Source organism: Balaenoptera acutorostrata, chromosome 1 (assembly GCF_949987535.1).
Source record: "Balaenoptera acutorostrata chromosome 1, mBalAcu1.1, whole genome shotgun sequence".
NCBI lineage: Eukaryota > Metazoa > Chordata > Mammalia > Artiodactyla > Balaenopteridae > Balaenoptera > Balaenoptera acutorostrata.
In genome coordinates, this window is record NC_080064.1 from 128,475,614 (window position 1) to 128,503,102 (window position 27,489).

Here is a 27,489-nt window from a genome sequence, read left to right on the forward strand (position 1 = left end):
ACAAGGAAATTTAGTTATTTCTGAGATGTACATTTTAAAGTAATAACTAGAATTATGACTTATAACATTATACCAGAACATGTAAGAGGTAAAGTTTAAAAAAAGAGAGAGAGAAGTTATTTCAAACATTTCCTGGTTCTGGCCAGACTCTGGAACGGATGTGTTCCTTTCTTCTTTCCTGCAGCCATTCACAGGTGGGCCTGGTCAGGATGTTTCCTGTGAGCTTAAACAAATGTGTTTTAGCTTAACTTTCAGGCATGGGAGGAAGGGTTCCCAGAGATGGGCCATCATGTGTACTTTAAACTACAGGCACCAGCCCTTTAGTAATTAACTTGTAACAAAAGCAATAGAATACCAAGGTTAAAGTAAAAGAAACAGACCCGGTATGGAGTCAGATTTGTTCTTCCCTATTACAGTAGGGGATGGAGGTGGGGTGGCGCCAGAGCGAAGGTCCTGCTCACTACTACAGCCTTGTCCACTCCTCCAAGCTACCAAGGCACCCAACTCTGCCCCCTCCCTCCCCAGCTCCTTTCACGGCCCTCGCTATTAACCCCACCTTCCAAGACCTCGGTGGTTCCTGTGCCTGCGCCTGCACTTCCTCGCCGCCGTGTGGCCTGAATTACCTCACTGCAAAATGAGGATAACAGTAGTAACTAAGGGAAAATTGTTACAAATATGCAGTGAGTTCAGTATGTAAAACGCCTAAAAGAGTGCAGGATCTCAAAATGAACGTTCGAAAAAAGTTAGCTGTTAATACTCTCTCCTTTGCCAGTTCTTCGCCCCATCACTCCCTCCCAGGGATAAGGTACATCCCTTCCCAACTCTCGCCCGCTCCTCCGCGCTATTTCCCGCCCCGCGCACCCGCGAGCGTCGTCCCGCTGCAGCACAGGGGACTGGGATGGGGACGGGGACGGGGCACGCGGCACACAGCCAAGTGCTCTGAGGATGGTCTGAGTGGAGAGCGGCGGGAGCTCCCCGCAAGGAGCGAAACTGGCGGCGTGGAGACACTGGGCGGCGGGCACCCGGCGGCGTCCAGTGTGTCCGAGGGGCCCTGCCCGCGCCCTCTTAGCCCGGGCTTCCAGCGCCCGGCCGCCACCGCGCTGCAGGGGCCATCCTGGCTCGGGGGAGGCGGCTTCCCGGATCGAGTGCGGACGGCCGCAGGCCGAGGCGCAGAGCCCGGGCGCTGAGTGATACCACCGGCCCCGCTGGGCAAAGTGCACGTCCCTTCCTGGTGCTCCTTCGGGTGGCGAGGAGGGTTTCGGCCGGAGACCTGGGGAGTAAGAGAAGGGTCGCCGCCGGCTGGGGTCGGTCAGGCGGTGCGGCCAGCGGCGAGGCAAGGCTGAAGAGAGGCGCTGGGAACACTTTTGTCGAGAGCGGCTCGTTGGTCTAGGGGTATGATTCTCGCTTCGGGTGCGAGAGGTCCCGGGTTCAAATCCCGGACGAGCCCAGGCTTTTTCTGTCTAAGCCTAAAATTTAAGAAAGTTTCTTTTTCTCACACGGCTCATTTAGAGGCTGAAATGAAACTATTCCTGTCCCATGAGCTCGAATCTTGATCGTCGTAGTTTTAGGAAGTAAAGGATTGAGATCAATTCGTTAAATATGTGGTCTTTGTACGTCTGAGGGCAAGGTATGAAAATGCTTGTACCATTTAAAACACACGTACTCGGAAAAGAGACACGCCTCGTGCGGACTCCTGGGCACCCCTCGGACACTCCAAACATGAGCAGGGGGCGCCGTGGATTAGCGGGACCAGGGTGATGGGGCGCGCTGTCCTCCTCCAGCGGTCGCTGTGCGTGCGGACATGCGCGGGCCTGGGCAAGTTTAAACCGCACCTGTAGGCAACCGAGATCGGAACTCAGTCCCTAACACAAGCGCTCGACTCCGAAACTGGCAGGAATGGGGACAAGCGTTTTCAAAGTATTACATGGTTGGCAAACTTTCTACGTTTTCATGTTACGTCTTTTAATGGTATTTGAACGTAAAGTGTGCTCTAAGTTCAAAAAGTCTCAACTTTGTATTTTCCACCAACATGTATTTATTACATTTATGGATCTATTCTAAAATTAATTTCTTTAGAAACGATTAATTCATGAAGAAAAAGTGAGGGCTCGTCCGGGATTTGAACCCGGGACCTCTCGCACCCTAAGCGAGAATCATACCCCTAGACCAACGAGCCGTCGCGTGTTCCGTGTTCCCGTCCTTATAAAAGGAGGAACTACTTAGTCCCGCGCCCCCAAGTGGTTATCTGTGTAATATGTTTATATCCTTCAGCTGTTTCGCGTTCTTGTGTTTTCGATTTTTTCTTTTCTCTCTTGATCTTTGAAAATCAATGACAGAGAAGAAAACAACGGTGTCACTACCAGTGGCATATTTATAATTCTATTTATATTTATGGCTGATAAATTGCAGTGAGTGTGTGGCAATATCCCTGTGGCAGGCGGATTCCAGATTCTCTCCCTTGCTGCGTTCAGGATGTTGCTCTTTACAATAATAGTAAAATTGTCGGTTTCTTGCCTACACCTTTCATCCTAGCGTTCAAAGCACCACCTTTCCAGCCTTGCAAATTACCATCACTGTGTTTTTACTCAAACTGTTTTCTTCAGCTGGAAAATCTGTCTCTCCCTCTCTTTTCCATAAATCCCAAACTCTGACCTTCTCAGAAAAAGATGCTTTAACATATTAAAACCAATTTTATGTGGTATATAATTGGGTTGCAGTCTTGTCTCCTCTAATCATTATTTATTAGAGGACAAGACACCAACACTAACAGCAACACTGAATTCTACTGTATAATTGACAACCAATTGTTATATAATTGGTGCCCAATTGTCCCAATATCTTTAACGCATGGCTTCTTTACTATATTTTAAATTATTAAATATTTAGTATTGAGGCTTATGCTGGCAAAACTGGTGCTCAGTGAATAATTTCTGAATGACCGCAATTTGTTCCAAATCTCTTAAAAATACAAATTTTGGTATTTGGACAATCACTAATTGTGAATTGCAACTTTAGTAAATAACTAACCAGATAGGAAACTACAAGTAGACAAGGTGACTATCCTAAACAGGCCTATTTGTTTATTTTATGTCATATAACATTCATTCTCCAGTTTATTCATTCATTTGATTGCTCGTTCATTCAACAAACATTTAGAAGCGCTATGTGCCAGACTCTGAGTTGTCAACTTTCTTCTTATGGTTTGACAAGAGTAAATTGCAGTTCTGGAGCTCTAATGTTCTGTCCCCACCCTTTGTTTTATTGGAAACTGTCCTAACTTGAGTCTTCAGTCCTCCTTAGGGCCCAAGGCAAGGAGGATAAGAATACCTTTTAAGATGTTCGTTAGTTCTAGATGCCAGCAGAGTTTATTCATCAGAACCTAACTGGAAAAAAATGTGCCCTGGACACTTAAGAAATTTCTATTTCTCCCAAGAATGAGGAAACTACAAAATATAACTCGTTAGGTAAAATAATGTAACCACTTCAGTTTTCTGGAAACCTCCATCTCTACAGTTACCAAGAGGTCTGTCGCTATGCTCACCTTTCCTACTTGAACTTACTACAGTTATTATCATTTTAGGGCTTTTTTTTTTTCTTACTCCTACTTCTCTCTAGGGATTGAAAGGGTTTGTCTTTTACTCTGCAGGTGCCACTAGAGTATCACATTTGCCCTCCCAACCATGATACAAGAAGACTGACGGTAACGAAACTCAGGATATCAATTGACCAACTCACAGTGAGAAATGTCTCTATCCTGGTGAAAGGAATGTCTGTGCTCTCTCTCCAGTGTACATCCTTCCCTCATAGGCGAAGCAGAAGTAGTACATAGGTGGCAGCAGGGCACAGGGAGACAGAGGACCTTGAAGAGCATTTTATTCCAGCCACAGTAAATGAAGAAGCCTGGTGACATATCCTTCTATACAATGAACCCTAAAGACCCCATTACCCATGTTCCCCCAATTTGGTGCGCAGGGGCACTCAAATTTTCAGATTTTCAAAAAGTTCCTAGAAAAATGCAAACCTTTTCCTGGATTGAGACATTCTCTCTGTAGAAATGTTAATGAAACTGATTTCAGGTAAATATTTCTCAGTGTGGCCTGGGATTCATCTCTGACTCTATCTGATATTCATCAAATCTCAGTGATCCTGGAATGACTTGCTATCACCACCCACAGATCACAGCATTCCATTTTCTTCTGGCAACAGATCTGAAAAAACAAGGAGGGAGAGAATGCCAGTGAGAGTACAGGAGGTGGAAGAGAATTCTACTACAATCACAGAGATGTTGGAAATTTTGGTGCCTGACACCCTCTTCCTACTTCTCCCATTAATTCCAGCTCTAGAAAATTCTGTCCATATATATTTGCCATCACTAGTTGCTCCTGGGTGCCCCTTATCTGATCTCTATTAAGAGAAGACTTAACACACCCTGAGATGTTCCCAAGGCAAACCCCTCCTTATTAGTGCAATTATTGTGCACTGCGTGAAGGAAGTCTTTGAGGCCAAGGAATCTGTACATAGGTAACTATTATCAGACAAGACTCTGCACATGATTTCCCTTCTTACTGACTCTGTGGGGAAAATTGTCCCCAAAGAGCCCATTCTTTTCAGAGGCAAGGCAGCCCATTAAAAATGACTTTTCTCACCTGATGGAAAGTCTTCAGTTGATTCTGACTGTATGCCCGGACTGACTGACCTGGAAAGAGGAGTTTCCAGGAGGAAGAAGGAAGTATCTGAAGAGGAGGTTTGCTGAGTGAGACCTTCAGGCTCACAATAGTGATTGAAATCCAAAGCTTTTGTTTGTTTGTTTGTTTTCCATTTACTATCTATACAGAAGAATCAGAAACTACAATACAATGCCTATGGCTAAAACAACCTCACATGATTTTGTTTTCCTTTGTAACTTCTCTAGATTGATTCAATAAACATTCATTCTTCTATTCATTCAACAAATATTTATTAAGTATCTACTGATGGTCTGATATTGTTTATCGTGGAAACACTTTGCTGCCCCAGGAGGCTGCGGTTTCACGGTAGCCCTTCTGTTGCTTCCTTGGGCTCCAGACCTAGATATCTGCCTTCTGATTGACCGACCATCTGGGTGTTCTCAGCACTTTCAGCTGTGTTCAAGGCCCAGCTCATTAGCTTTCCTCACAGACCAGGTTCTCTTCCTGGGTTTTTAGTCTTAGTTAACTCGTAGCAGCATTCACCACTCTGGCTAGAAATTGGAGGTCACATCTGTTTTTGATTAGACTTCCCATCTAATTTATACCCAGTCCTGTCATTCCTTTTGTGAAATGTTTCTCCAGTCCTCATCTTCCTCTCCACCATCACTGCCAACACCTTATCTCATGCTCTCTTCACTCTTGCCTTGTCTTTTGCAGGAGTCATCCTTTTAAAACACAGATCTGAACTTGTCACTTCCCTTTCATCACTCCCCACTGCCTATACAATAAAGACAACCCCAGGCTCTTCAAAATATTACCACAGCCTACTTTTCCAGCATTCTCTCTTTCCCCTCTTTCACTCACTCCCCCTGAAGTTCCAAACCACAGAGGATTAACCCACTATTCCTTGCAACTGATACTGCTTTCTTGTTTCTGAGTTTGCTTTTCCTGTTTCTCTCTGGTGAAAATTTATTCAGTCTTTAAAATCCACCTCAAATGCTACATCCTCTGTGCATCTTTTCCAGACACCTCACAGGCCAGTGGTTCTCAGAAGAGGGAGGTAGCTGTACTGAGGTACATCACAGTCAGTGGAGAAGCTTTTAACATAACCTGTGTCTTTGAGAACCACTGTCCCTGTTGGCCTTACGGTTTCTCCTTTGTTCGACCTTCTCTTCAAGCATTGAAAAAAATTTAGTTCAGTACTTGCTTGCTATACTGACTGGTAGACTCTGTGCTTCTTGAGAGTAAAGTCTAGGTATTCTACATCTACAGCACATAGTAATTGCTCACTTAATGCATTTGTATTCTTTCCAACCTATGACATTCCAGAAACACTTCATGAGGATCTTGGTGAGAGAGAAATAGGGTGAAATGGTTCTGTCTTTTTCTTTTTAGTTTTCCCTCACTAGTGCTAAAGTAATTATTATGAGTTTGCTGAACTATAAGGGTAGCAGGCTAAAACAGCTAAAATATCAGGAAGGGTGTTCATAAGGTTGACTTGAGACAAAACCCTGAAATGAGGGGCTGCGTTTGGGTGCTCTCACCATGCTCTTCTCCCACTCTCATCCTAATTGTCTAATACTTGTTTCCTTCTCTCACACTATTGGCCTCCCATCTGGATTTTTTCCTTTTCTTCCTTCACCCTCATTTTTCTTGTGCTCCTGTCCTTCCGTTTCTCCCCTTTGTGGGCTGTTCTCATAAGGACTCTTACAAACACTTTCCAGAATTTATTGGGCAACCAGTAAGTGGCAGACACCGTTCTGGGCCAAGGTAACCAAGTGGAGCCGGCTCAGGAACGGCACTTCAGAGTCTGGGTGGGGAACTTGACAATTTTTATTGATAAATCGAGGGATATTTTGTTTACAAAAGCAAAACAAACAAAACCCCATTCATTTGTGCTCCAGGTAGTAGGAAAGAGTTCCCAGTTCCCAACACTTCTTAAGCCAAAACGGGGGGCTCCTAAGAGGAGATTCAGACAAGATGGAGACTTCTTTTTAAGCTAGTAGATTTCTCAATATGCACACATAAATTATCTGATCCAGGCAAAGGACAGGCCTTGGAGACAAGGCAAGGGGAGAGATGTGTTCTACCTGAACGACTGAATCAGAAGTCTCTCCCCATCGTAGCCCTCATTCTTTTTTTTTTTTAATTTTGTAAACGAACTGCTTCTTTTCCTTTAGGTGAGGCTCAGAGAAACCGGGAAAAGCTGAAACAGGCGAAGATAGACAATGAATAGATCTGGAGGACTGGACCCTTAGAGAGGCAGAGGAGACACTGGCGGGGGGGCGGGCGGGCCAGGACAGACCGGCGGACAGCCACGCAGGCAGGCAGGCAGGCAGAGGGCTTGGCGGCGGTCGCCTCGGACAGCCGGGGACCTCCAGCGCCAGCATAAGGAGCCTGGGTGGGACCGAAAAGGCGGGGCCCCGCCTGGAGAGAGGGAGTGATGGACAGTCGGTGCCTTCCAATCGAGTCCTTCAAAGTGCGCGGGGCAGGCCAATGAGCGGACAGCTGGGGCCGGCGCGGGGCCGAGGTCTGGGCGGAGGGCTGGCTGGCAGCGGCTGGGGCCGCGAGCGGGGATCGCGGCGTGGAGGTGCTAGGAGACGCGGGCGGCGGCGAGTCCGGAGACCCCGGGCCAGAGCCGAGCTAACCGTAGTGGGGACCGGGGCCCAGAGCCGCGGCGGCTGCGGCCGGAGGACGATGGCAGCGCCCGCCGGGGCCGGGGCACAGATTGCATCCCCAGACCGCAGGCGCTGGCTGTGGTCGGTGCTTGCGGTGGCGCTCGGGCTCTGTGAGTAAAGCCGGGATGGCGGGGGCGGTGGGGCCAGGTGGCGGGCCCTGCGCGCGCTGGGCGCCGAGGTGGGGAGGGGGCGCGGCCTGCACGCCCTGGGGCCCGGGGAAAGGAGCCGGCGGGCCCCGCCACGGGCTGGAGAGGCGCGGAGCCTCTTTCTTCTTTCTGGATCCCTGCGTGTGGAGGAAGCGGGGAGAGCTCCCCACCTTGCTCATTCCTGGGGGGCTGTCTGGGGAGCGGGCCCGGCGGGAGGCCGCATTGCGCCCTTGCTGAGTCGCCCACCATCTCCGCCTGGCGACTCTGGGTCGCCCAGGCCCGCTTGGGATTCCGGTTCAGGAACCCGGGCTTCTGGCGTTCTCCACCTTTGGGAGGTGGCGGAAGGTTGCAGGGTTTTCATTTGTAGGGCCTTTGTTGATTGTTTCCCTTTTAAGCGACTGTTTTGTTTTACCTTGTTAGTTCCATTTCCAGTGCTCTCCAACCCATTTTTTAAGCCTCTGAGATAGAAGGGTCCCGGAGTCTCATTTGTCTCATCTCTGTAGTCTTCAGAGCACCAGGAGGAAATTTACATTACTTCTGTGTTAGGATGCAAAGAGCTGGGAATACCACTGGAGTGACCTGGCTTAAAAGAGTTTGGCCAATCCATAATAATTACAGTCATAGTTACCGTAGTTTGACAAGACATAGGACATTAAAAGGCTCATTTTTCTTTAAAAAAAAAAAAATCACACGTTTTTTTCCTTGCCAGATTTCATGAGTGAGGCATAAAGTAAACCTCAGGCTGGATTTATTGAATTGGATGAGTTGCTTTACGGACATCTGCAGTGGTGTCTTGCCACAGGACTTTTTTTGTGTGTGTTGTTCAAAGCAGAGTACTTGTTGCTGTCTCAGAATGTAGTTAAGTAATGGTTATAAAGAGAGCCAACTCCTAAAAAAACCACGGAGACTTGTTCATTTCTTTTGTTTTGCAAAATGTCAGTTGCATGACAGTATCTGAACATGAGTATACTCAGTAATTACTTTCATGGAAAAGTTCTTAATGTAATCTTTGGAGCCAGGAGAAATGCCAGTTAATGAATGATTCCAGGAGCTGTAAAGTATAAAGGTAGAAGTCCCCCCACCCTCTGGAGGTTGATAGATGAATATATACTTTGTATATATAAGACAATCTATTCTGTATAAATGTCTCTCCTGAGGGGGAAAAAAAAGGGTTAAAAGCATGGGGGTTTTTTGGTGGTGATGGTGTTTGTGATGGTGGTAATATTCATGTTTTAAGTGAAGAAGTAGGAAATAGCTTAAAACTAAGGTGTATCAGAAATCTTGTGTGTTCAGACAGAATTATTATGCATGAGAGGCAGACACCCATCTTTACTGAGGACAAAAGCAGTCAGAGTAATCTTAATTAAACTCAAGGTATTAAAAAGTAGCAGAACTGGGCTTCCCTGGTGGCACAGTGGTTAAGAATCCGCCTGCCAGTGCAGGGGGACACGGGTTCAAGCCCTGGTCTGGGAAGATCTCACATGCTGTGGAGCAACTAAGCCCGTGAGCCACAACTACTGAGCCTGTGCTCTAGGGCCCGTGAGCCACAACTACTGAGCCTGTGTGCCGCAACTATTGAAGCCCGCGTGCCTAGAGCCTGTGCTCCGCAACAAGAGAAGCCACCGCAATGAGGAGCTCACGCACCGCAACGAAGGGTAGCCCCCGCTTGCCACAACTAGAGAAAGCCCGCGCGCAGCAACAAAGACCCAACACAGCCAAAAATAAAAATAAATAAAATTAAAAAAAAAAAAAGTAGCAGAACTGAAAAACTGAATATTAATGGATACTAATACAAAAAGATCATCAGAATAACATCTATACACACCTTGGACATGCGTAGCTCTTCTGTAATGAAAGATGAATGCTGATACGTGAAAGGCAGCAGCTGATGTTATTGGTTAATTTTAGAAAACTATCGAATGTTTCTTCTTTCAAGCTACCATTTCTTGTCATGAATACTGTACATAGCAGTTTCATGTTTGACAGAAAGTCTTCTCGAGTTTGATTTAGATACAGTTATTCAGCAAACATTTACTAAGCATTTTTTAAGTATTAAGCACCAAAAGTTATTCTAGGAAGGACAGTCCCTGGCCTCACATAATTTATAGTTCAGTGGGAGAAACAAAGTGTGATAAGCAATATGAGAAGTCTTTCATTAACGGTTTGCTGTGAGAGCACTAAGGAGAGTCATTATCTCAGACCGAAGTTCAGGCTGCTAGAGAAAGGGATGCTTAAGCTAAGTAGGTGTTGGGAGAAAACAGTACAGGCAGAGTCATGAATGAACCTGTTGGTAGGTCAGCGTCCTGAGAGGTTGGAGTGTGTATAGGAGAGATGGTGGGGATTGAGGCAGGAGAGCCAGCCAGAGGCACTAACTCCTAAAGGACCTTGTTTGCCATTCATAAGGCTGAATTTTATCCTAAGGGCTGTGGGGAGCCTGTGAAGGATTTCTGTGTCTATCGAGATGTGAAGATAGATGTGGGATAGAATGGTGTGAGGCTGAAGAAACCAGAGGGTTATTGTAACAATCCAGAGGAGGAGGATTGAAGACCCGAATTAAAGCAGTGGGATATGAAGAGAGGACATATCCATGAGCTTGTTAGAAAGTAAATTTGATGGGGCTTGGAAATCAATTTGATGTGAACTTGAAAGAGAGGAGTGTAAGATGATCCTAAGGTTTTGAGCTTGGAAAGCTGGGCATAGTTTTGGAAAGTAGGGCTTTTCACAGATGAAGATTATGGATGAGGGGAAAGGAGCGTTGGAAGAAGAGGATGGTAAAGTTACTTTTGGATATGTTGAGTTTAAGATGCTGCTGATATATCTCAGTAGAAATGGGACATTTGGGTAGATAGTTTTAGAGGTGAGGAGAAAGTTCTGGTAGGAAATAGAGAGCTGGGAGGCTTTATGCGGGTAGTAGTTAAAGCTATGAATTGCTTGGATGAGGTCAGCAAGGAAGAGTGTATTGAAGGAAATAGCAGAAGGCCAAGGACAGAGTCTTGGGGTACACAGAACCTGACAAGGAGGCTTGTTGAGTAAATGAAGAACCAGAAGAGTGTGGTGTCTTGGAAACTGAGAGAGAGGGAAGTTTTAAGGAAGAAGTTTTAACTGTGTCAGGTGGAGAGAGAGTGAACACTTCAAGGATTCACTGCATGTGACAATTGGAATGTCTTTGGTAACGCTTAGGTAGGAATGAACACACAGTATGTGAAGAATAAATCTCAGTAAAATTTGCATCACCCATTTCAGTAAGTGGCAGCACCATCCATCTAACTGCTCAACCCAGAAACCCAGGATCCGCCCTTGATAATGCCCTATCCTTCACTCCCCACATCCCATCAGTTCTCCCATCTCCAAAATACACCTAGGAATCAACCACTTCTTTTTTTTTTTTTCTCTCTCACCCACTTTTTTTCTATCTGTGGTCCACTCCTAGCATTGTAGTCGAAATCACTGTCATTTCTTGCCTGTGATACTGTGATAGCCTCCCAGCCGGTCTCCCCATTTTCCCCTCTTGTCTCTTTTTAGTCCATTCTTCACACAACTGCAAGAATGACTTTATAAAAATGCAAATCAGATCATGTTGCTTTCTCGTTTGAAATTCTTAATGGCTTCCCGTTGCACTCTGAATGACATCCCAACTTCTCCCCATGGCCTGTAGTTGTCTGTGTGATCTGGTTTCTGCCCGCCTCTCTGACTTCAGCTTGTGCCCTTTGCTCACTATATTCAAGCCATGCTGCCATCTTTCCGCTCTTAGACACTCATTCCCACCCCAGGTCCTTTGCACTTGCTTTTCCTGCTGCCTGGTGTGCTCTTTCCCCAAAACTGCCCAGAGCTGTCTCCTTTTCATCCGCGAGGCCTTAGCTTAAATGTCACTTCCTCAGAGAGGCCTTCTCCAACCACCCTATCCAGCGGGGTCCCCTGTTATCATTTCTTGGCCCTTTATGTCCTTATTGTAATTCCTCACTATTTGGTGGTTCTTCTCTTTTCTCCTCCACTAGAATCCAGGACAGAGATAGTGTTGGTCTTGTTTATAGAAGTATCCCTAGTGCTTAGCGTAGTGGATATGATAGATACTAATATTTATTAAATGGCAAGGAGGCGTAGGCGTGTCTTGATAATAGCTTGTTAGTAGTTTGCCACACGTAGTTAGGATTTAGCCTGGCACATAGTAGGTATCCAAGAAATGTTTGTTGAAAGAAGGAATATTTTTTCCAAGTGTGATTTTTATACGTTATCTGATAATTTTCACTCTTTGAGTACTATTTCGTATTTCTTCAGAAATGTATGGAATGAATCAACATTCTTCAACCACTTTAAGCACTATAGTTTTGGAATTACTACTTGTTATATACCAAAATTGTTTTATCATGTTTGTTGTAGTATCTAAGTGTTTTATCAATAAAACTTTTATATTTTTTGATGCTTGTGGACCAAATGTAAACTTCAAGTACTACCCCTGTATTTGAAAGGCCACTGATCTAATTACCAGTTCCCACAGCCTTTTACTCCTTATTTACTAGTTGAGATAATAAAACAAAAACTTAGTTTTTGTTGTTTTTTTTAAAAAATATTCTACCATTCATTTTTACCCTAACTCCAGGGTATTCACTAGGCTCAGAAGCTGCCAAAAAAAGAAATAAAGACACTATTAAGTGAAAGAGAGATATATGTGAAAAGTATATAAAATGCAAATTTGTGTTTTCACAAAGTCTTCATTCACTTATTCAACCAAATGAACACCTACTGAGTGCCAGGCACTGTTTTAGGTACCGTGGATGCAGCAGGGAGCCTAGATTCTAGTGGGAGGTGACAGACTATTCAAATAAACAATGAACACCAAAGGACGGTTTAAATTCCTGACAGTCACCACATTTAAGATACTCACCTATTGTGAAAGGTTGCAGTAAAAAAAAAAAAAAAAAGAAAAGAGGGAGAGGGAATACTATTGGCATTACAAAATAGATGTTTTTTAAACTTACAAAGGATCCATTGTGGGATTTCATTAATGGTTACTCTCTCCTACTGAGTTTAAAATGTGATTTAATTGGGAAAAACGTACACAGTTTTTCAGAAATATTGCTGCCTCCCCTCCACCTAGTTAATGCTGGTCTACCTGCTAAATATTTCTCACATTCCTTTCTATCACCACTGAGGCTGATGTAGTGCAGCCACAATCACATTTCTCCTGGATGATTAGAATCTTTTAACTGGAGCCCAGTTGTGTTTTTATTGAATTGTATCTTTACCTGAGAATTTGGATTCTCTGTGTAGGACATGCATCTCACGTGTACCTAAACCTTGCAAAGATTTTAATCTTGCTAAGACCATTGGTGTCATTTTAAAAAAGAGAATAAATGGTTTGCTTTGACATGGAATTCATTATAGGTTAGTTTGGTCTTTAGCCTCCATCAAAGGAAATTTAATTATTAGAAGAACTAAAAGCATTGCCTGAGGTCTCAAGTATCAGATGGCTCTGCGTCTGGATCCCTAAGGCTGTTGAGATATGAAGGCTTCGTATATCTTGAGTGATATTCCTTTCTTCCTTTTCCACTCTTTGCCAAGTGCTTGACATTAGCAATGCCCTAGAGTCTAGACTAAAGTCATTGGAATTTTGGCTGCTAAGAAGGCAGAGGTCAGTTGGCTTTGTGACCATTTGTAGTGCCTGAATTGAGAAACTGCAATTGTCTCCTGGGACCTTTACATCTTTGCCCTTAAACCTCTTTATTTATTTATTATCTTTTTGAATGCATGTGGGCTGCTGTAATTTTTTATTCACTTATAATTTTCCCTTGGTCCCATTAGGCCTTTATGAAAAGGATAATTTCATTGATAAATTCTTCTTCAGTGATTTATTCTTTTTTTTTTTCCCTTCCAAACTCAAAGTCTCTTTAGAAATTGTGATCCTTTGTAATACCTTTGATCTACTGTCAGGGCCTGTGGCTTGAATAGTTTTCTAACAACTGTGATGTGTTGTACCCAGTTCTTAGGTTTAACTAATTGGCGGTAGAGATGCAGTATGTCTTTGTTGAGCCTGAGTTATTTATTATTATAGATAAGATTGCCCCTTAGAATGAAATCCCTGACTTGAGTTTGTTAGTACTGTGCTGTAACCAACTGAGCAAATGTCAATGAATTTGCAGTGAACATTTTCTATACTGAGACTCTGATATTCTACTTTGGGATCTGGGGAGTTCGTTATGTGCAATTTAAAACCATTTTTAAAATCCTTTTATCAGGGCTTCCCTGGTGGCGCAGTGGTTGAGAATCTGCCTGCTAATGTAGGGGACACGGGTTCGAGCCCTGGTCTGGGAAGATCCCACATGCCACGGAGCAGCTGGGCCCGTGAGCCACAACTACTGAGCCTGCGCGTCTGGAGCCTGTGCCCCGCAACGGGAGGGGCCGCGATAGTGAAAGGCCCGCGCACCGCGATGAAGAGTGGCCCCCACTTGCCGCAACTAGAGAAAGCCCTCGCACAGAAACGAAGACCCAACACAGCCAAAAATAAATAAAGTAGCTATAAAAAAAAAAAAATGCTTTTATCAGAATTAAGAAACGTCTTCTTTTCTCTCCAAACATTAAAGAACCCAGTGTGCAGTTATGTAAGTTTAACATAATCCTGTGCTTCTTCCAGATAACACTTTAAAAGATGAAGGTGCTATATTGTAGACTAAGCTTCAGTAAGAACTTATATGACCCTGTGCCAGACAGTTTCCTACAGTTACTCACATCCAGGTCATAATTGCTATTTACCTTCCTCTGAAGGGTGTTGCTAGGAAATAGAAGCAAAGGACTCAGCTTCCTAAGAGAAAAATGTGTTAAAATGCAAATATTTGAAATCTCCTAAATGGTAAGAAGGGCAGAGAGAAAGTGAGTGAGTAGTTAGGGAGAAGTTTCGAATTAATTAACTCACATTTTATCTATCTGTCTAGATATAGATACAGATTTTATATATATATTTATCTTTATATATATCTTTTTCTTTTCAGCCAGGTATAACTTAGAAGTTTAGATATAACACTAGATTCGTGTTATTTCTTTCGTTCTGCCCTCATTTATTGAGTGTGTACCATGTGCCAGGCCTTTGCTAATCAATTTATATCCATTATCTCATCTGCTCCTTACAACTCTGTGTGATAATTATTATTTTTATTAATTTTACAGATGAGGAAACTAAGGATCAGACAGGTTGTGTAACTTGTGCAAAATCACATAGCTACTATATGGTAGAGTTGGGACTCAAAACTCCAAAGCATATATTTGCAACCACTCTGCATTATTACAGAATTTCTCCTTCAAAGTTTCTAACCACTTTTTCGGAGGCTTCCAGGATGTCTTAAATGTTTGCAAAGAGTCCTTTAACTGTCCCAGGGCATCCACCAGTGTCCTCGTCTCTGTGGTCATGTTTGTGCTGAGAACCCCATGCCTTGATGCCGCTGGCTCCACCCTAGAGGGATGAAGCTGCGTGTTGAAGTCCTCCTCACTAACGATGCAAAATCCTGCTCTGACTGCTCTCCAGGGATTGCTAAGGGTGTGGTTCTTGTAGTTTCTCACTCTGATACTGCTCCCTCTGGCGAGGACACAGCAAGAATCCATGTATCCAAGTGTCTGACACCATACGAGGCTCAGAAAGTTTCCTTGCCCTTCATCAGGAGGCACTACATGTTGACAAGCCACTGAACCTTCCCTCTTCTCTTGGGCTGAGTTCTCCCTGGAGGCTGTGCAGATAACTTCTGCAGTTAGACTCCTGGCAGGCTTGCCCTGCAGGATGTCCAGACAGGCTCAGGGGGTTCAAACCAGAGGCTTCTCACCGGCGCCTTTCCCTGGCCCCTCCACCCCATTGGAAGAGGTTCTGTAGCCCTGCTGCCTTGCTGCCTACCTTGATCAGAAGTTCCAGCCCTTGTCTCTTAACTAGTAGGGACTTTCAGTCTTGATCACTTTCAGCTGTTTGGAATTGAATTCCTCCCTCCCCCCACCCCCGACCCAGTGACTGCAAGTATAGAAGAACCCCAGTAAGGCTTGCTGAACTCTATACACTAGAGAAATTAGAAAATATTTCAATAATAAGCAGAGGTGATGCTGATTTGTATATGTATTTCAGAACAGAAGATGCTGAGGGGCAATTTCTCATTCTCATTTCAAATTATAGGTCCACAGTCTCTTACCACCAATTCCAAAATCCCCAAAGCTCTAAAACTGAAAGTTTTTTCCTAAGTTTGGTACAAACTCTTTTTTTTTTTAAATTTATTTATTTTTGCCTGTGTTGGGTCTTCGTTGCTGCGCACAGGCTTTATCTACTTGCGGCGAGTGGGCTTAGTTGCAGCGAGTGGGCTTAGTTGCTCCGTGGCATGTGGGATCTTCCCAGACCAGGGCTCGAACCCGTATCCCCTGCATTGGCAGGCGGATTCTTAACCACCGTGTCACCAGAGAAGTCCCAATACAAACTCTTTTGGCTGCAAAATTTGACCTGAACTAATGAGAGACTATTTTCAATCGTGATCCACTTGGTAAGACTAATTATATGTTTCAATACAGAAATACTTATGTGTTTGTTTATGGGATGCTGCCCTATACCTGGCTGGGGCTGTTATATAATATATAGTATATGCATTGTATTAATTTTCTGAAATCTGAAAAATTTTACCTTCTGAAACACATCTAATACGTAAAGCTAATGGCTTGCCACTTAATCGCCTTTAATCTCCTTTCTTAATTTATGCTAGTTTGGACTTGGCCTCCTCTTTTTTTTTTTTTTTTTTAATTTTATTTATTTATTTTATTTATGGCTGTGTTGGGTCTTCGTTTCTGTGCCAGGGCTTTCTCCAGCTGTGGCAAGCGGGGGCCACTCTTCATTGCGGTGCGTGGGCCTCTCACTATCGTGGCCTCTCTTGTTGCGGAGCACAGGCTCCAGACGCGCAGGCTCAGTAATTGTGGCTCACGGGCCCAGCTGCTCCGCGGCATGTGGGATCCTCCCAGACCAGGGCTCGAACCCATGTCCCCTGCACTGGCAGGTAGACTCCCAACCACTGCGCCACCAGGGAAGCCCTTGGCCTCCTCTTTATTCAAGGGGTTCTAGATCTGTAAACTGGCGCAAGTCTGGGAATTGATGGAGGAGATGTGACTTTTTGTTTTTCTGATTCAAGTTAGACTTTTGTTCACGTGATCTAGAACTTTTCTGCTTATATAGATCAAGTAAGAATTTAGTTGGCTGCCCATCTATATCATTTACAGGAGCGCTATGATCAACTAACCAACGTTGCATGTCCCTGTGAGTCAGACTATTCTGGTTGCTGCTTTCCCTCTGTTGTCCATTATGGTAACTATACTTGTCTTGCCTTTGACAGCTGAGTGCTGCCACTTCCCCTGACACTCCAGGATCCAGTTCCTTCCATTGCATTTAGGAAGCATCACATCAGTGTCAACAATTCCCTCTGTAAGTTCTGGCTTACAGAGAAGAGTGGTCCCAGGGCTCTTCAAAGATGCTGGGGCTCCTGTCACAAATGTATTTCTCATAGTTATGCTGAAAGACATGTCTTCTGGACCTTCCCAGGGTGGATGGTTGTGTCTTAAATGACAAATCCACTCTAACTTTCCAATCTCCCTGAACCTTCATTAAATCCCTTCCTCTAGGGACTTCCTTGGTGGTGCAGTAGTTGGGAATCCGCCTGCCAGTGCAGGGGACATGGGTTCGAGCCCTGGTCTGGGAAGATCCCTCATGCCGTGGAGCAACTAAGCCCGTGCGCCACATCTATTGAGCCCGCAAGCCACAACTACTGAGCCCGTGTGCCACAACTACTGACGCCTGCATGCCTAGAGCCCGTGCTCCACAACAAGAGAAACCACCGCGATGAGAAGCCCGCACACTGCAATGAAGAGTAGCCCCCGCTCGCCACAACTAGAGAAAGCCTGCACACAGCAACAAAGACCCAATGCAGCCAAAATAAATAAATAAAGTAATTAATTAAAAAAAAAATCCTTTCCTCCACATTAAGCCAAGGCGGGTCTGGCATTCCAAGTTCATTTACTGTGGGCCACTTTTGGTCCATGTTTTAGCCAAGGAACCAAAACAAACTGTTAGAGCTCTTTCTAACGCCCTGAGTTGTGGCATTAAATGCAGAATATCTGTTTAATGGGCTCTTGTCGATCTATTTGGCGTGATTCAACTTTATGTTCCTTTCACCATTATCCCACCTGCTTAGTATCCATTCCACACATATTCCCTGATTTCTGTCTGTGTGAATTAGAAAAATCAAGTAGTTGTTTTGGAGTGTAGTGCATCTCCTCATGGGTCACACTTTGTACCTGTAGGGGCCTTCTATGACTTGAGTCTAGTGATAAGTCTAGAATCAAAGAGTGGGATGGGTGGTCGAGACAATCAGCAGTGTCTTTCAAGGCAGCTGCCTCGGGATGCCATTAAGGTTTCCTCTGGCAAAGCAGGGTTAATCTCAGGCTGGGGTCTGCTTCTACTGGCAGAGAAGACTCTTGATATTTCGGGGTTCAATGTCCCCAGCTTTATCAGGGTCTTCCCACAGAGTCCCCACTCCTTCTCAGTCAGTGCCCTCACTTTAACAGTAGACACCTGTGAAGTTGGGGATTCAAATTGCTTTGTAATTCAGCCAATCTCAGGATGAGATTCTGGATTTGATTTTTAGCAGTCTCAGCCCTGTGGCTGTAGGAGATAAGGGTCCCTTACAGGGTAGACATAGAAGTTTTCTGGTCATTTATGAGCACTTGAGCTGGGAATTTGAATCCTTGAGCTCATCCTTTCCCTACTTTGTCTAGTGACTTTAGGAGCAATTAACCAATATCATTATCCTCATTAGTCTGACAAATGTTCGAAGGTGTTATTTACATGGTCATCCAGAGCCTTGCCTTTTGTAAGTGTTTGATTAGGAGTATTCACTGGTGATGCTTTGCATATCTCTGTGACCACATTGTGCCGTGGGCTGTCAGTGCTCTCTTTACTACTGGAAATAGTCATTAGTGTCTTTAAGTCTCATCAGAGTGGAGAGCCAGTTCCAGAAACCCCAGAACCAATTCAGAAAACTCATCCTTAGGATTTTCTTCTTCTAGAACCATTCTTGGTACCAAAATCTGTATTAGTCAGAATTCTCCACAGAACCAGAACCAGCAGGATAAATGGATGACTAGATAGATAGATAGATAGATAGATAGATAGATAGATATTTTAAGGAAATGACTCACAACAGTGGAGACTTGGTAAGACCAAAATCTGCAGGATAGGCTGGCAGGCTGGAAATTTAAGGAAGTAGTATAGTTGGAGTCTAAAGGCAGTCTGCTGGTAGAATTCTTTCTCATAGAGGTCAGTCTTTGTTGTTTTGTTTTTTCTTAATTTATTTATTTTATTTATTTATTTTTGGCTGTGTTGGGTCTTCATTGCTGTGCGCGGGCTTTCTCTAGTTGCGGCGAGTGGGGGCTACTTCTCGTTGTGGTGCACGGGCTTCTCATTGCGCTGGCTTCTCTGGTTGTGGAGCACAGGCTCTAGGGGCGTGGGCTTCAGTAGTTGCAGCATGCAGGCTCAGTAGTTGTGGCTCGTGGGCTCTAGAGCACAGGCTCAGTAGTTGTGGTGCACAGGCTCAGTAGTTGTGGTGCACAGGCTCAGTAGTTGTGGCACACAGGCTTAGTTGCTCCGTGGCATGTGGAATCTTCCCGGACCAGGGATCGAACCTGTGTCCCCTGCGTTGGCAGGCGGATTCTCAACCACTGCGCCACCAGGGAAGCCCCAGTCTTTCCTTTTTTTTTTTTTTTTTTTTTTTTTTAAGACCTTCAGCTGATTGGATGAGGCTCACCTAACATTAGGGAGGATAATCTGCTTTACTCAGAGTCTGCCAAATTCAATGGTAATCTCATCCAAAAACACACCTTCACAGAAACATCCACAATAGTCTTTCAACAAAGATTATTGGTCCAGCTGGTGGCCCAGCCAAGTTGACACATAAAATTAACCGCCACACCAGTAATGAATTATAAAAGATAAGCCATAAGTGGAGATCTCAAATTGTTGATTTCCCTTGATTGCAAACAGTTCTCTCCCTTGCTCTATTTTAGCACTTCCTGTTCCCATCTCAGGTCAGTGTGATCTGACTTCTGCCTCCTCTCACCTAGTTAACACTTTGATAAAGGTCACCTGAGGTTGCCAAACCAACTGACCTATCAATATTTCAAGTCTTTTCTTTCTGGACTATTTTGCTTCCTTGACATTTTTGACCACGTTGATCTTATTTCCTTTGTCTTTGTGACATTACTTGTGATTCTCATCTCTCTTCCCTGTCTGCTCCAAGCATCCTCCCTCTGCCTGTGCCCCAACATTGATTTTGAGGTTCTGCTCTCAGCCATCTGCTAGTCTCGTCACGTGCTCATCTTTGGTGACCTCATCCAATTTTGTTCTTTTTACTGCAATTCATATCTGGCAGGTAAGGCATTCGATAAAGATTTGTTAAATAAATAGTGACTCCCAAATATATCTCCTGTGGTCTGAACTGCAGACTCTTACCCACTGCCCATATCCATTTGAATGTCTAGGGGCATCTCAAACTTTATATGTTCAAAACTCCACTCCATGTATCTCTCCTTTCCAAACTCTGCCTCTACTTCACTCCACTGGCCATTATTCTTGTTTCCCACTGTCCCATTTGCCTTTCTCTCAGACAAAAACTTGAACATCATCTTAGAATCCTTCCTTTCCCTCACCCCACCTCCATGGGTTTAATCAGAGCCCTGCCAAAGTTTACCTTCTATTTCTGAATCCATCCCTTGTTTTCCATTGCACTTGGACAAGTGCCAATCTTTTTAAGTCCAGATGACTGCGAGAGCATCCTAACTGGTCTCCCTAATGCTCGTCGTGTTCCGCTCAGGTCCACCCTCCCAGTTGTTGCCAGAGGGATCTGTCATGGGCAGCCTTAACTGTGCTACCCTCTGCTAAGACTCTCCATCCCTTCCCATAGTCTCCAGGGTAAGCTCAGGTCCTTAGCTTGATTCATGTGTTCTGCCCTATCACCTGCCATTCCCTTCCTTGCACTTTATTGATTGTTTGCAACATTTCTGCATGGTTCGCTATTTTGTCTCCTTGATTTTCTGTATGGTATGTTCACTCTCCCTCCTGATTACCCTTCTCCCTATTTATTTACTTGGCTACCCCTGTTTAGCCTTCCTATCTCAAGTGCAAGCTCATCTGGCAGATATTCTGAGGCAAGGCCAAGTGCCCTGCCTCTAAGCTTCTGCTCTGTCACTTCATCTGAAATTATCTTTTTATATGATTGTTTCTCTAAATGCAGAACTGTGCCTTATTCATCTTTAGGTCTCCAGTACTTAGCACACTACCTGGAACGTAGTAAGTGTTTAGTAGATATTAGGTGAACTGTTGAATTGAACCCCATGTAGGAACTATAAACATTAGAGCAGAGATTGAGTGAAAATAAGGAGGTAGGTCCTTCTGGAGCTTGGAATCTCAAGATCCAGGGAGCAGTCAGATGTCAGTTTTGTAGTTCAGACATTGGATTTGACAGTGATATGACTCAGGGGGGGAAACTGTCTAACCAAGCTCTCAAGAGCATTGTATCTAGTAAGAACATCATGTCAGCTTATTGATTTTCAGTGAGCGTTATAAATGCTGGGGTGCTAGAATGTTTAAGTGGATTGAGTTGTTAATGTATTTTTCTCCCTGTCCAAAGACAGACTATCCTCACAAGATTGCCCAGGGATTATGGGATCAACTCAATGGATGTTTATTGAATGACCATGATGGCTATGATCGTCAAGCCGTGATAGCCTGAAACACCCCTCTCTCCATGGTAGGCATATAACTGGCAGATCCATTGGATTGGTTAAGTCATCCTCTTCACTGGAGAGTGCTGTCACATACTGACAATGACACTCTAGACATGAGGAGACAGCCTAGAAACCTTCATTGGAAACCTTGATAGTTTCCTGCATCTTGAGAGTTTTCCTAGACAGAGAGCCTATCGTATAGAGTGGATTCTCTCTACAGATGACTAACATCATCTATTGAGTGTTGATACTTCTTTCAAAATTCGTAGACTTTCCTTTCTTTTTTTCTTTAAGTAATCAGTTCTATACCAGATTTCAAGGTATATAATATACTAATGTTGAATGGGAAGAACGTTGGACTTAGGAGTCAGAGTACACAAAGTGAACACTCTTGTCAACTAACAATGCAATGGCACAAAATAAAATGAGCATACAACCACTAACCCCATTATTTGCTGGTCTCCATTGCTCTAGTTTGTATTCTCCCTACTGTTTATAGCTGAAAATACATTATTTCTTCCCTGTATGTTTATTCTTTCTCGGTTCTTCCACCAGAGTATAAATCTCCACTAAGGCCCAGAAAGTGCCTGGGACATAGTGGGAACCCAGTAAGTGTTTGTTGAATATAGTTGTTGGGGGTGGGCAGAGTGTTGCTATAGTACTTTATTAAAGTTTTGTTAGTTGAAAGTTTTGAAATAAAAGAGCTTTTTGAATTTTTAAATAAAACTCTCTAAAACTCTAAGGTATAATTTACCTTATACAACTGTGGAAATTGAGCTCTGGAATTCTCAGTAGGTGCTGCCTTCCCATAAGCGTTGCCATAACACCCTAAGAAGCCCCCGGGAGCCCATTAAGCAGCTGTATACCTGGGGAATGCAGCCAGATAACTTGTTTGTCCCTTACTCTCGGAGGGTATCTGGATTTACCCTTTCATTCTTCATATCCCCGTTGGCCACAGTCACCTGTGGGAGGTCCCTGGGTGCATGCCGTCTCTTGAGGAGCTGTTTCTTACTACTGTGAACATCTTCTACCGTGGCCATCTCTCTTACCCTTTTGTCTTCTCTGAGCCTCGTCGTCACCAGAAAATTCACCAACTCCAAAATCTCATCCTACTCTTCAAGTGCGACCTCCTTACAGTCTCACTGCAGCACTTTCTGGAACTCATTAAGATGTATGATTCTTTCCAACTCTCTTATTTGCATTAGTCACTTCCCTTCTGCTCCTCTCTCTGTCTCCAGCTTGGAGTCCGTGGTCCGTTGTTGTAGTCACTCCCTTTCAAATACTCCTACTTCCCTTGCCCTTCTGTCCCTCCATTGTAATCAGCTGGCCAACCCCCAACCCTATCATCTCTTTTCATCTCCTCAAGGATCTGTTGCTTTAGTCATTGCCTCTCTTTGGATCATTCTTAGTACAATACAAACAAGCTCTAGAATTTCTAATCTTTAAAAGTCCTTTCTTGGTCCCACAATATCCTTAGCTACATTTCTGAAAAGTTGTCTGTACTCCTGTCTTTGTGCACATCTCTGCCCTTCCCACCTGTTCTCACAGGCTGCCCCTTCCACACCGCTGAAACTTCTCACGTCAGGGTCACCAGTGCACCCCAAGTTGCCAAACTCTCTAGATCCTTTTCTGTAGTCATCGTCTGAGACCCCCTGCCATTCCTCTTCTCTTTTCTTTCCTGACACCCCATTCTCTAGTTTTCTTCCCCTCTCACAATCTGCTCCCTTTCATCCACCTTTGGCAGGGTCTTCCTTCTCTCCACACCTGACCTTACAGGGTCTGGTGTTCCTCCAGACTTAGGCCTGACCCTCATCTTTCACTACATTATTTTCTGAGGTGATGGCATTTTCTTCTGTGGTTTTCAATGCTGTACCACCTGCATGCTGGTAACTTCAGAAATTTATGCACAGCCCAGGCCTCTGAGTTTCAGACCTGCGTATCCAGTTCCCTACTTGACTCCATTTGGAGGTCTCATAGACATCGCAAACTTAACATTTCCAAAAATGCAGGTTGATTTCTATTCCTTCTCCCCAGTTAAATCTCTAGCTCTGTAAGCACTTTACTTATTCAGCTGCTCAGGCCAGAAACTCAGGAGTTAGTCTTGATGTATTCTTTTTCTTCATTCCCATATTAAGTTATCAGCAAGAAATCCTTTTGATTGTCCATTTCTCTTTCCATCTTCTCTCCTCTGGTCCAGATCACCATCGCTGTATCCCAGAACTATTGCGGTAACTTCTTAATGAATTTCCCTCCTGCTGCCCACATTCCCCTCCATTAGAACTATTTTAAAGTACATGTCATTTTCCTGAAACATTTTAAAACCTGTTGGTCTGATCAAATTATTCTTGTTTCCATAATGTCAAAAGCCTGGAATATAAGCATTAGAGTATATTGCTTAATTGTAGTATTATGGGCAGATATATTAATAGTAACTTTCAAATGAAAAAGATACTTTCCAACCTTTAAAATAAATATACATGGATTGCCTTAAGGAATTTTGGTAAGGAGTCTGTTATCAGTCTACCATAGTCAGAATAGATAGTTTCATTTTGTAATTAGAGCACAAACTCTAGATATGTCATTTTCTAGGTGGTGGTGTTAGTGGTAACTTTAAACCAATGTGTACTATGTTTGATATGATAGAGAGTTGTAAATGTGATAGAACGATGTCTTTTTTAACTCATGCAGTTGATAGGGTTTATCACTCAAAATCAGACACTTTGTGAGAACGTTCTGCAGATCTTTTTATGGCTGTTGGAGCCAGCTTCGTAGGCAGGCAATCAGCACAGTCGCGCAGGACCTCGCACTCAGAGGACCTTATAACCAGCTTGGGGTTTACTGCTCTGAGGCCACTGTCCTGAAAGTCTTAATAATTTTATCTTTGAACGTGTACTTTGTAAGTGAAGTCTGATGAGGCAGTGGGGTGTGCGTGGGGCTCAGAGCCTGAGCTCACATGGAAGCTTGCCTCCTGCAGCCTCCCTGCCTCCCAGGGATGGGTTTTTGGCCCACTGCTCTCCAGCCCCAGGTGCCTTGGGGTATCCTTGGGTGGAGCAGCGCGGTGACCATTCCCTTCCCCCTAGGCTGGCAGCACCCTGGTGAGTTTGGTGGGCAACTCAGCAGTGTCCTCTTACCCTCCTGATCCAAGTACCAAGCCCTCTCCCACGCCTATCTTGGGCCCTGCAAATTGTGTAGCTCCTGGCTGTGTAGGGTGACTTAGCAAGTACTGTGGGAAGTTTCTGGACTAAAATCATATTGCTTATGCTTTATGGTCTGGAGTTGGCAGTGTGACCAATCATTTGCACTTTATACTGGAGCAATCCCAAAGTCATTCTCTAAGAGAAGTGCTGCTTTGCTTGCCAGGGGCATTCCCATGGCTTACCTCCCACCCATGGGCGAGATGGCCACACATCTAGGTGAGAGGTTTGATTTGGCACCTCAGTTTTTACAGTCAACCTGCTTTGTTCTTTGATCTGTCAAGAATGTGGATCTACCTTTGATAATCAACACAGACCCACACTGGCAACGAATATAACAGGAAATGGTTCGCCAAACAACTTTTATCAGGAGCCCAGTTAAGGGAAGTGATATTTGTAGAGGATTGTTCAAGTGATATGCAGTCCATTTATTTCTGTAGCTGTTCCACGTCCTGTCCTTGGTTTAGCTTTGTACTTGGACAGTCATGCTTTGGATCCTTACACAGTTGGTTTCTTTGAATCCTATTGTGGTGTAATGTCATCAGCATTTTTTTAAGGGGTGTCAGGAGAGCCTGCTTTATAAAACTCACTGTTGCACTGCTCCAAGTTGTTCTTGACGACATGCCCCCTGCATTACTCAGGGTGCCCTACAGAAGGTATATGAGAAATCTTTCCTGGAGATGGTGGTCAGGAAAAGCTTTGTTGTTGTTTTTTTTTTTTTTTGGAAAAGCTTTGTTTTAGCAAGTATATAGACCATATCTCCCGCATATATGTGTTCTGTTACCCTACCCCCAATATTGATCTTTTAATGGATATTATCCTGATTCCATGTTTTATTTAATATTTATGTTCATACATATTTTTAGGAAGCCACATCAACTCCTTCATATAACTAGGCAGAGTATAAATAAATGAAAGTAACGATGCCTCTTGCTTCCAGTAGTCAAGTCATAGTGTTTTATTTTCCATTGCTCTGATTCCGGTTAACTTGGCCTCTGTCTCTGGACTCTGCATGAACAACTGTTGACCATTATTTACTTAGAGATTACTTGAGAACACCTTCCATTTCAAAAAAAAGTAGATCTCATGGAGGCGGAATGGGCAGCCTTTCTGTCCTCTACTTTCAGCACTGTTTACACCATTCTCAAAGCTAGCCAGTCCACTAACATTGCTGTGTACACCTGCTGATCCTGACCCTGTGAAAGTGCTTGGCAGGTACAGTAGAGGACTGTGGGAATGACCTCTGCCCTCAAGGTGCTTTGAGTCCATTTGGAGGGATAACTAATATGCATGAAGTAAATGGGACTGACATTTTTAGACTCCTTACTAATGCAATAGTTTTTCAGAGAAAAGAGAGGCTATTGTCTTTTTTTTTTTATAGAATGATTGATAGCCTTTTTTTTTAAATTAATTAATTAATTAATTTTTAGCTGTGTTGGGTCTTCGTTTCTGTGCGAGGGCTTTCTCTAGCTGCGGCAAGCGGGGGCCCCTCTTCATCGCGGTGCGCGGGCCTCTCACTATCCCGGCCTCTCTTGTTGCGGAGCACAGGCTCCAGACACGCAGGCTCAGCAATTGTGGCTCACGGGCCTAGCCGCTCCGCGGCATGTGGGATCCTCCCAAACCAGGGCTCGAACCTGTGTCCCTTACATTGGCAGGCAGATTCGCAACCACTGCGCCACCAGGGAAGCCCTATTATCTATTTTGATAGATACTTTTTATAGTCCAGAAGCATCACATTGCACAAATACACCTAAATGTTTTTGCAGCTGCTTATTTATTTATCAAATAGACGTATGGAGCTTATCACATAGGCCAGGTACTCTAATAAGCCCTTTATAAATATTAACTCATTTCATTTCCATAATAACCCTATGAGGTGGATACTATTATTAGAGTACATTTACAGTAGAAGCAGCTGAGGCACCACCAGGTTTTTGCCCAAGGTTGTACATTATTCCTTGTTATTTCAGGTAGCTCTCTGGCTGCTGTCGTTGCAGACCACAGAGCCACACTGGTGGTTTCCCAGGAAAAATTGTAGATATCTTGTAAAAAACTTGCCTTACTAGGGGGAGAATTTTTGAAGTGTAAGATAAATAAGATCCATTAGAAAGTATATCTGAATGAAGCCAAGAGGTTTTTTTTGTTTGTTTTTTGTTTTTTGGCCACACGGCTTGCGGGATGTTAGTTCCCCAACCAGGGATCGAAGCAGGCCCCACGGCACCGAAAGTGCCAAGTCCTAACCACTGGACCGCCAGGGAATTCCCCCCAAGAGTTCTGTAAGAACTTACACATCTACAGATGGGTTTTCCCACTTCCTCCCTCTGAAATAAGTTTACATATAGGCCTTAATAAAAGTCCTTATCATGGCTACTTTACAATAGTGGGTGAACATTTGTATCCATTTATATCATTAAATTTATTTACTTTAAATTGGGAGTGAAATCATAACAGAATAATATCTGCTGCCATCAATTCAAGAATAAATATTGCTGTGATCACTCCACAGAGGTGAGATGGACACCACAGCCCCACACCCCATATTTGGTTCAGATATATGAATTGATGATGCCACATATGTACCAAGGAGGTATGAAGAGATTTGTTAGTCATGTCATGAGGCTTTCTGGGAAGGGCAGGGCAGGCTTCTCAAGCTGGTCCAAAAGTGGCTTGAAAGAACAGGGAAATAAGTCTGGCTTTGCTTTTATTTTGATTAGATGATGGGGCCTGGGGTCAGAGCTCCCATCTGTGCTTTGGGCCAGGGCTTGGTTTTAGCTTCCCATCTGCTCCAAAGGAGGGATCACCTGGGTTTTCTTATCAGCTTCCCCTCGGGAAAGGGGATTGTAACAGCTTGAAAGTTGTCAGCAAACATCAGATTCTCTATTACAAATATATTTTTAAGTGCTTATCATTGTTTATATTGTGGGGCAAAAATGTTGTCTCTGTACTAAGTAAACACCATTAATCTAATGTTGCAAATGGAAGATTCAGCACATTCTGTTAAGAATGTTTTTGGAACCCCGGA

At 44.0% G+C, this 27,489-nt stretch overlaps 1 protein-coding gene and 2 non-coding genes across 3 annotated transcripts in view; 2 read left to right on the plus strand and 1 right to left on the minus strand.

The window, feature by feature from the left end:
- The first annotated feature begins 1,375 nt into the window (after nucleotides 1-1,375).
- On the plus strand, nucleotides 1,376-1,447 carry TRNAP-CGG (transfer RNA proline (anticodon CGG)). The gene has a single exon. It is a non-coding gene; the product is annotated as a tRNA-Pro (tRNA).
- Nucleotides 1,448-2,104: 657 nt separating this feature from the next.
- TRNAP-AGG (transfer RNA proline (anticodon AGG)) lies at nucleotides 2,105-2,176 on the minus strand. Its single transcript has one exon. It is a non-coding gene; the product is annotated as a tRNA-Pro (tRNA).
- Nucleotides 2,177-7,181: 5,005 nt separating this feature from the next.
- MPZL1 (myelin protein zero like 1) overlaps nucleotides 7,182-27,489 on the plus strand; it is a 64,050-nt gene continuing 43,742 nt past the window's right edge. The window contains exon 1 of the mRNA XM_057529854.1: nucleotides 7,182-7,455. Within this exon, the coding sequence (XP_057385837.1) occupies nucleotides 7,365-7,455 (91 nt within the window). The 5' untranslated portion in view covers nucleotides 7,182-7,364. The remainder of the gene's footprint in view (nucleotides 7,456-27,489) is intronic.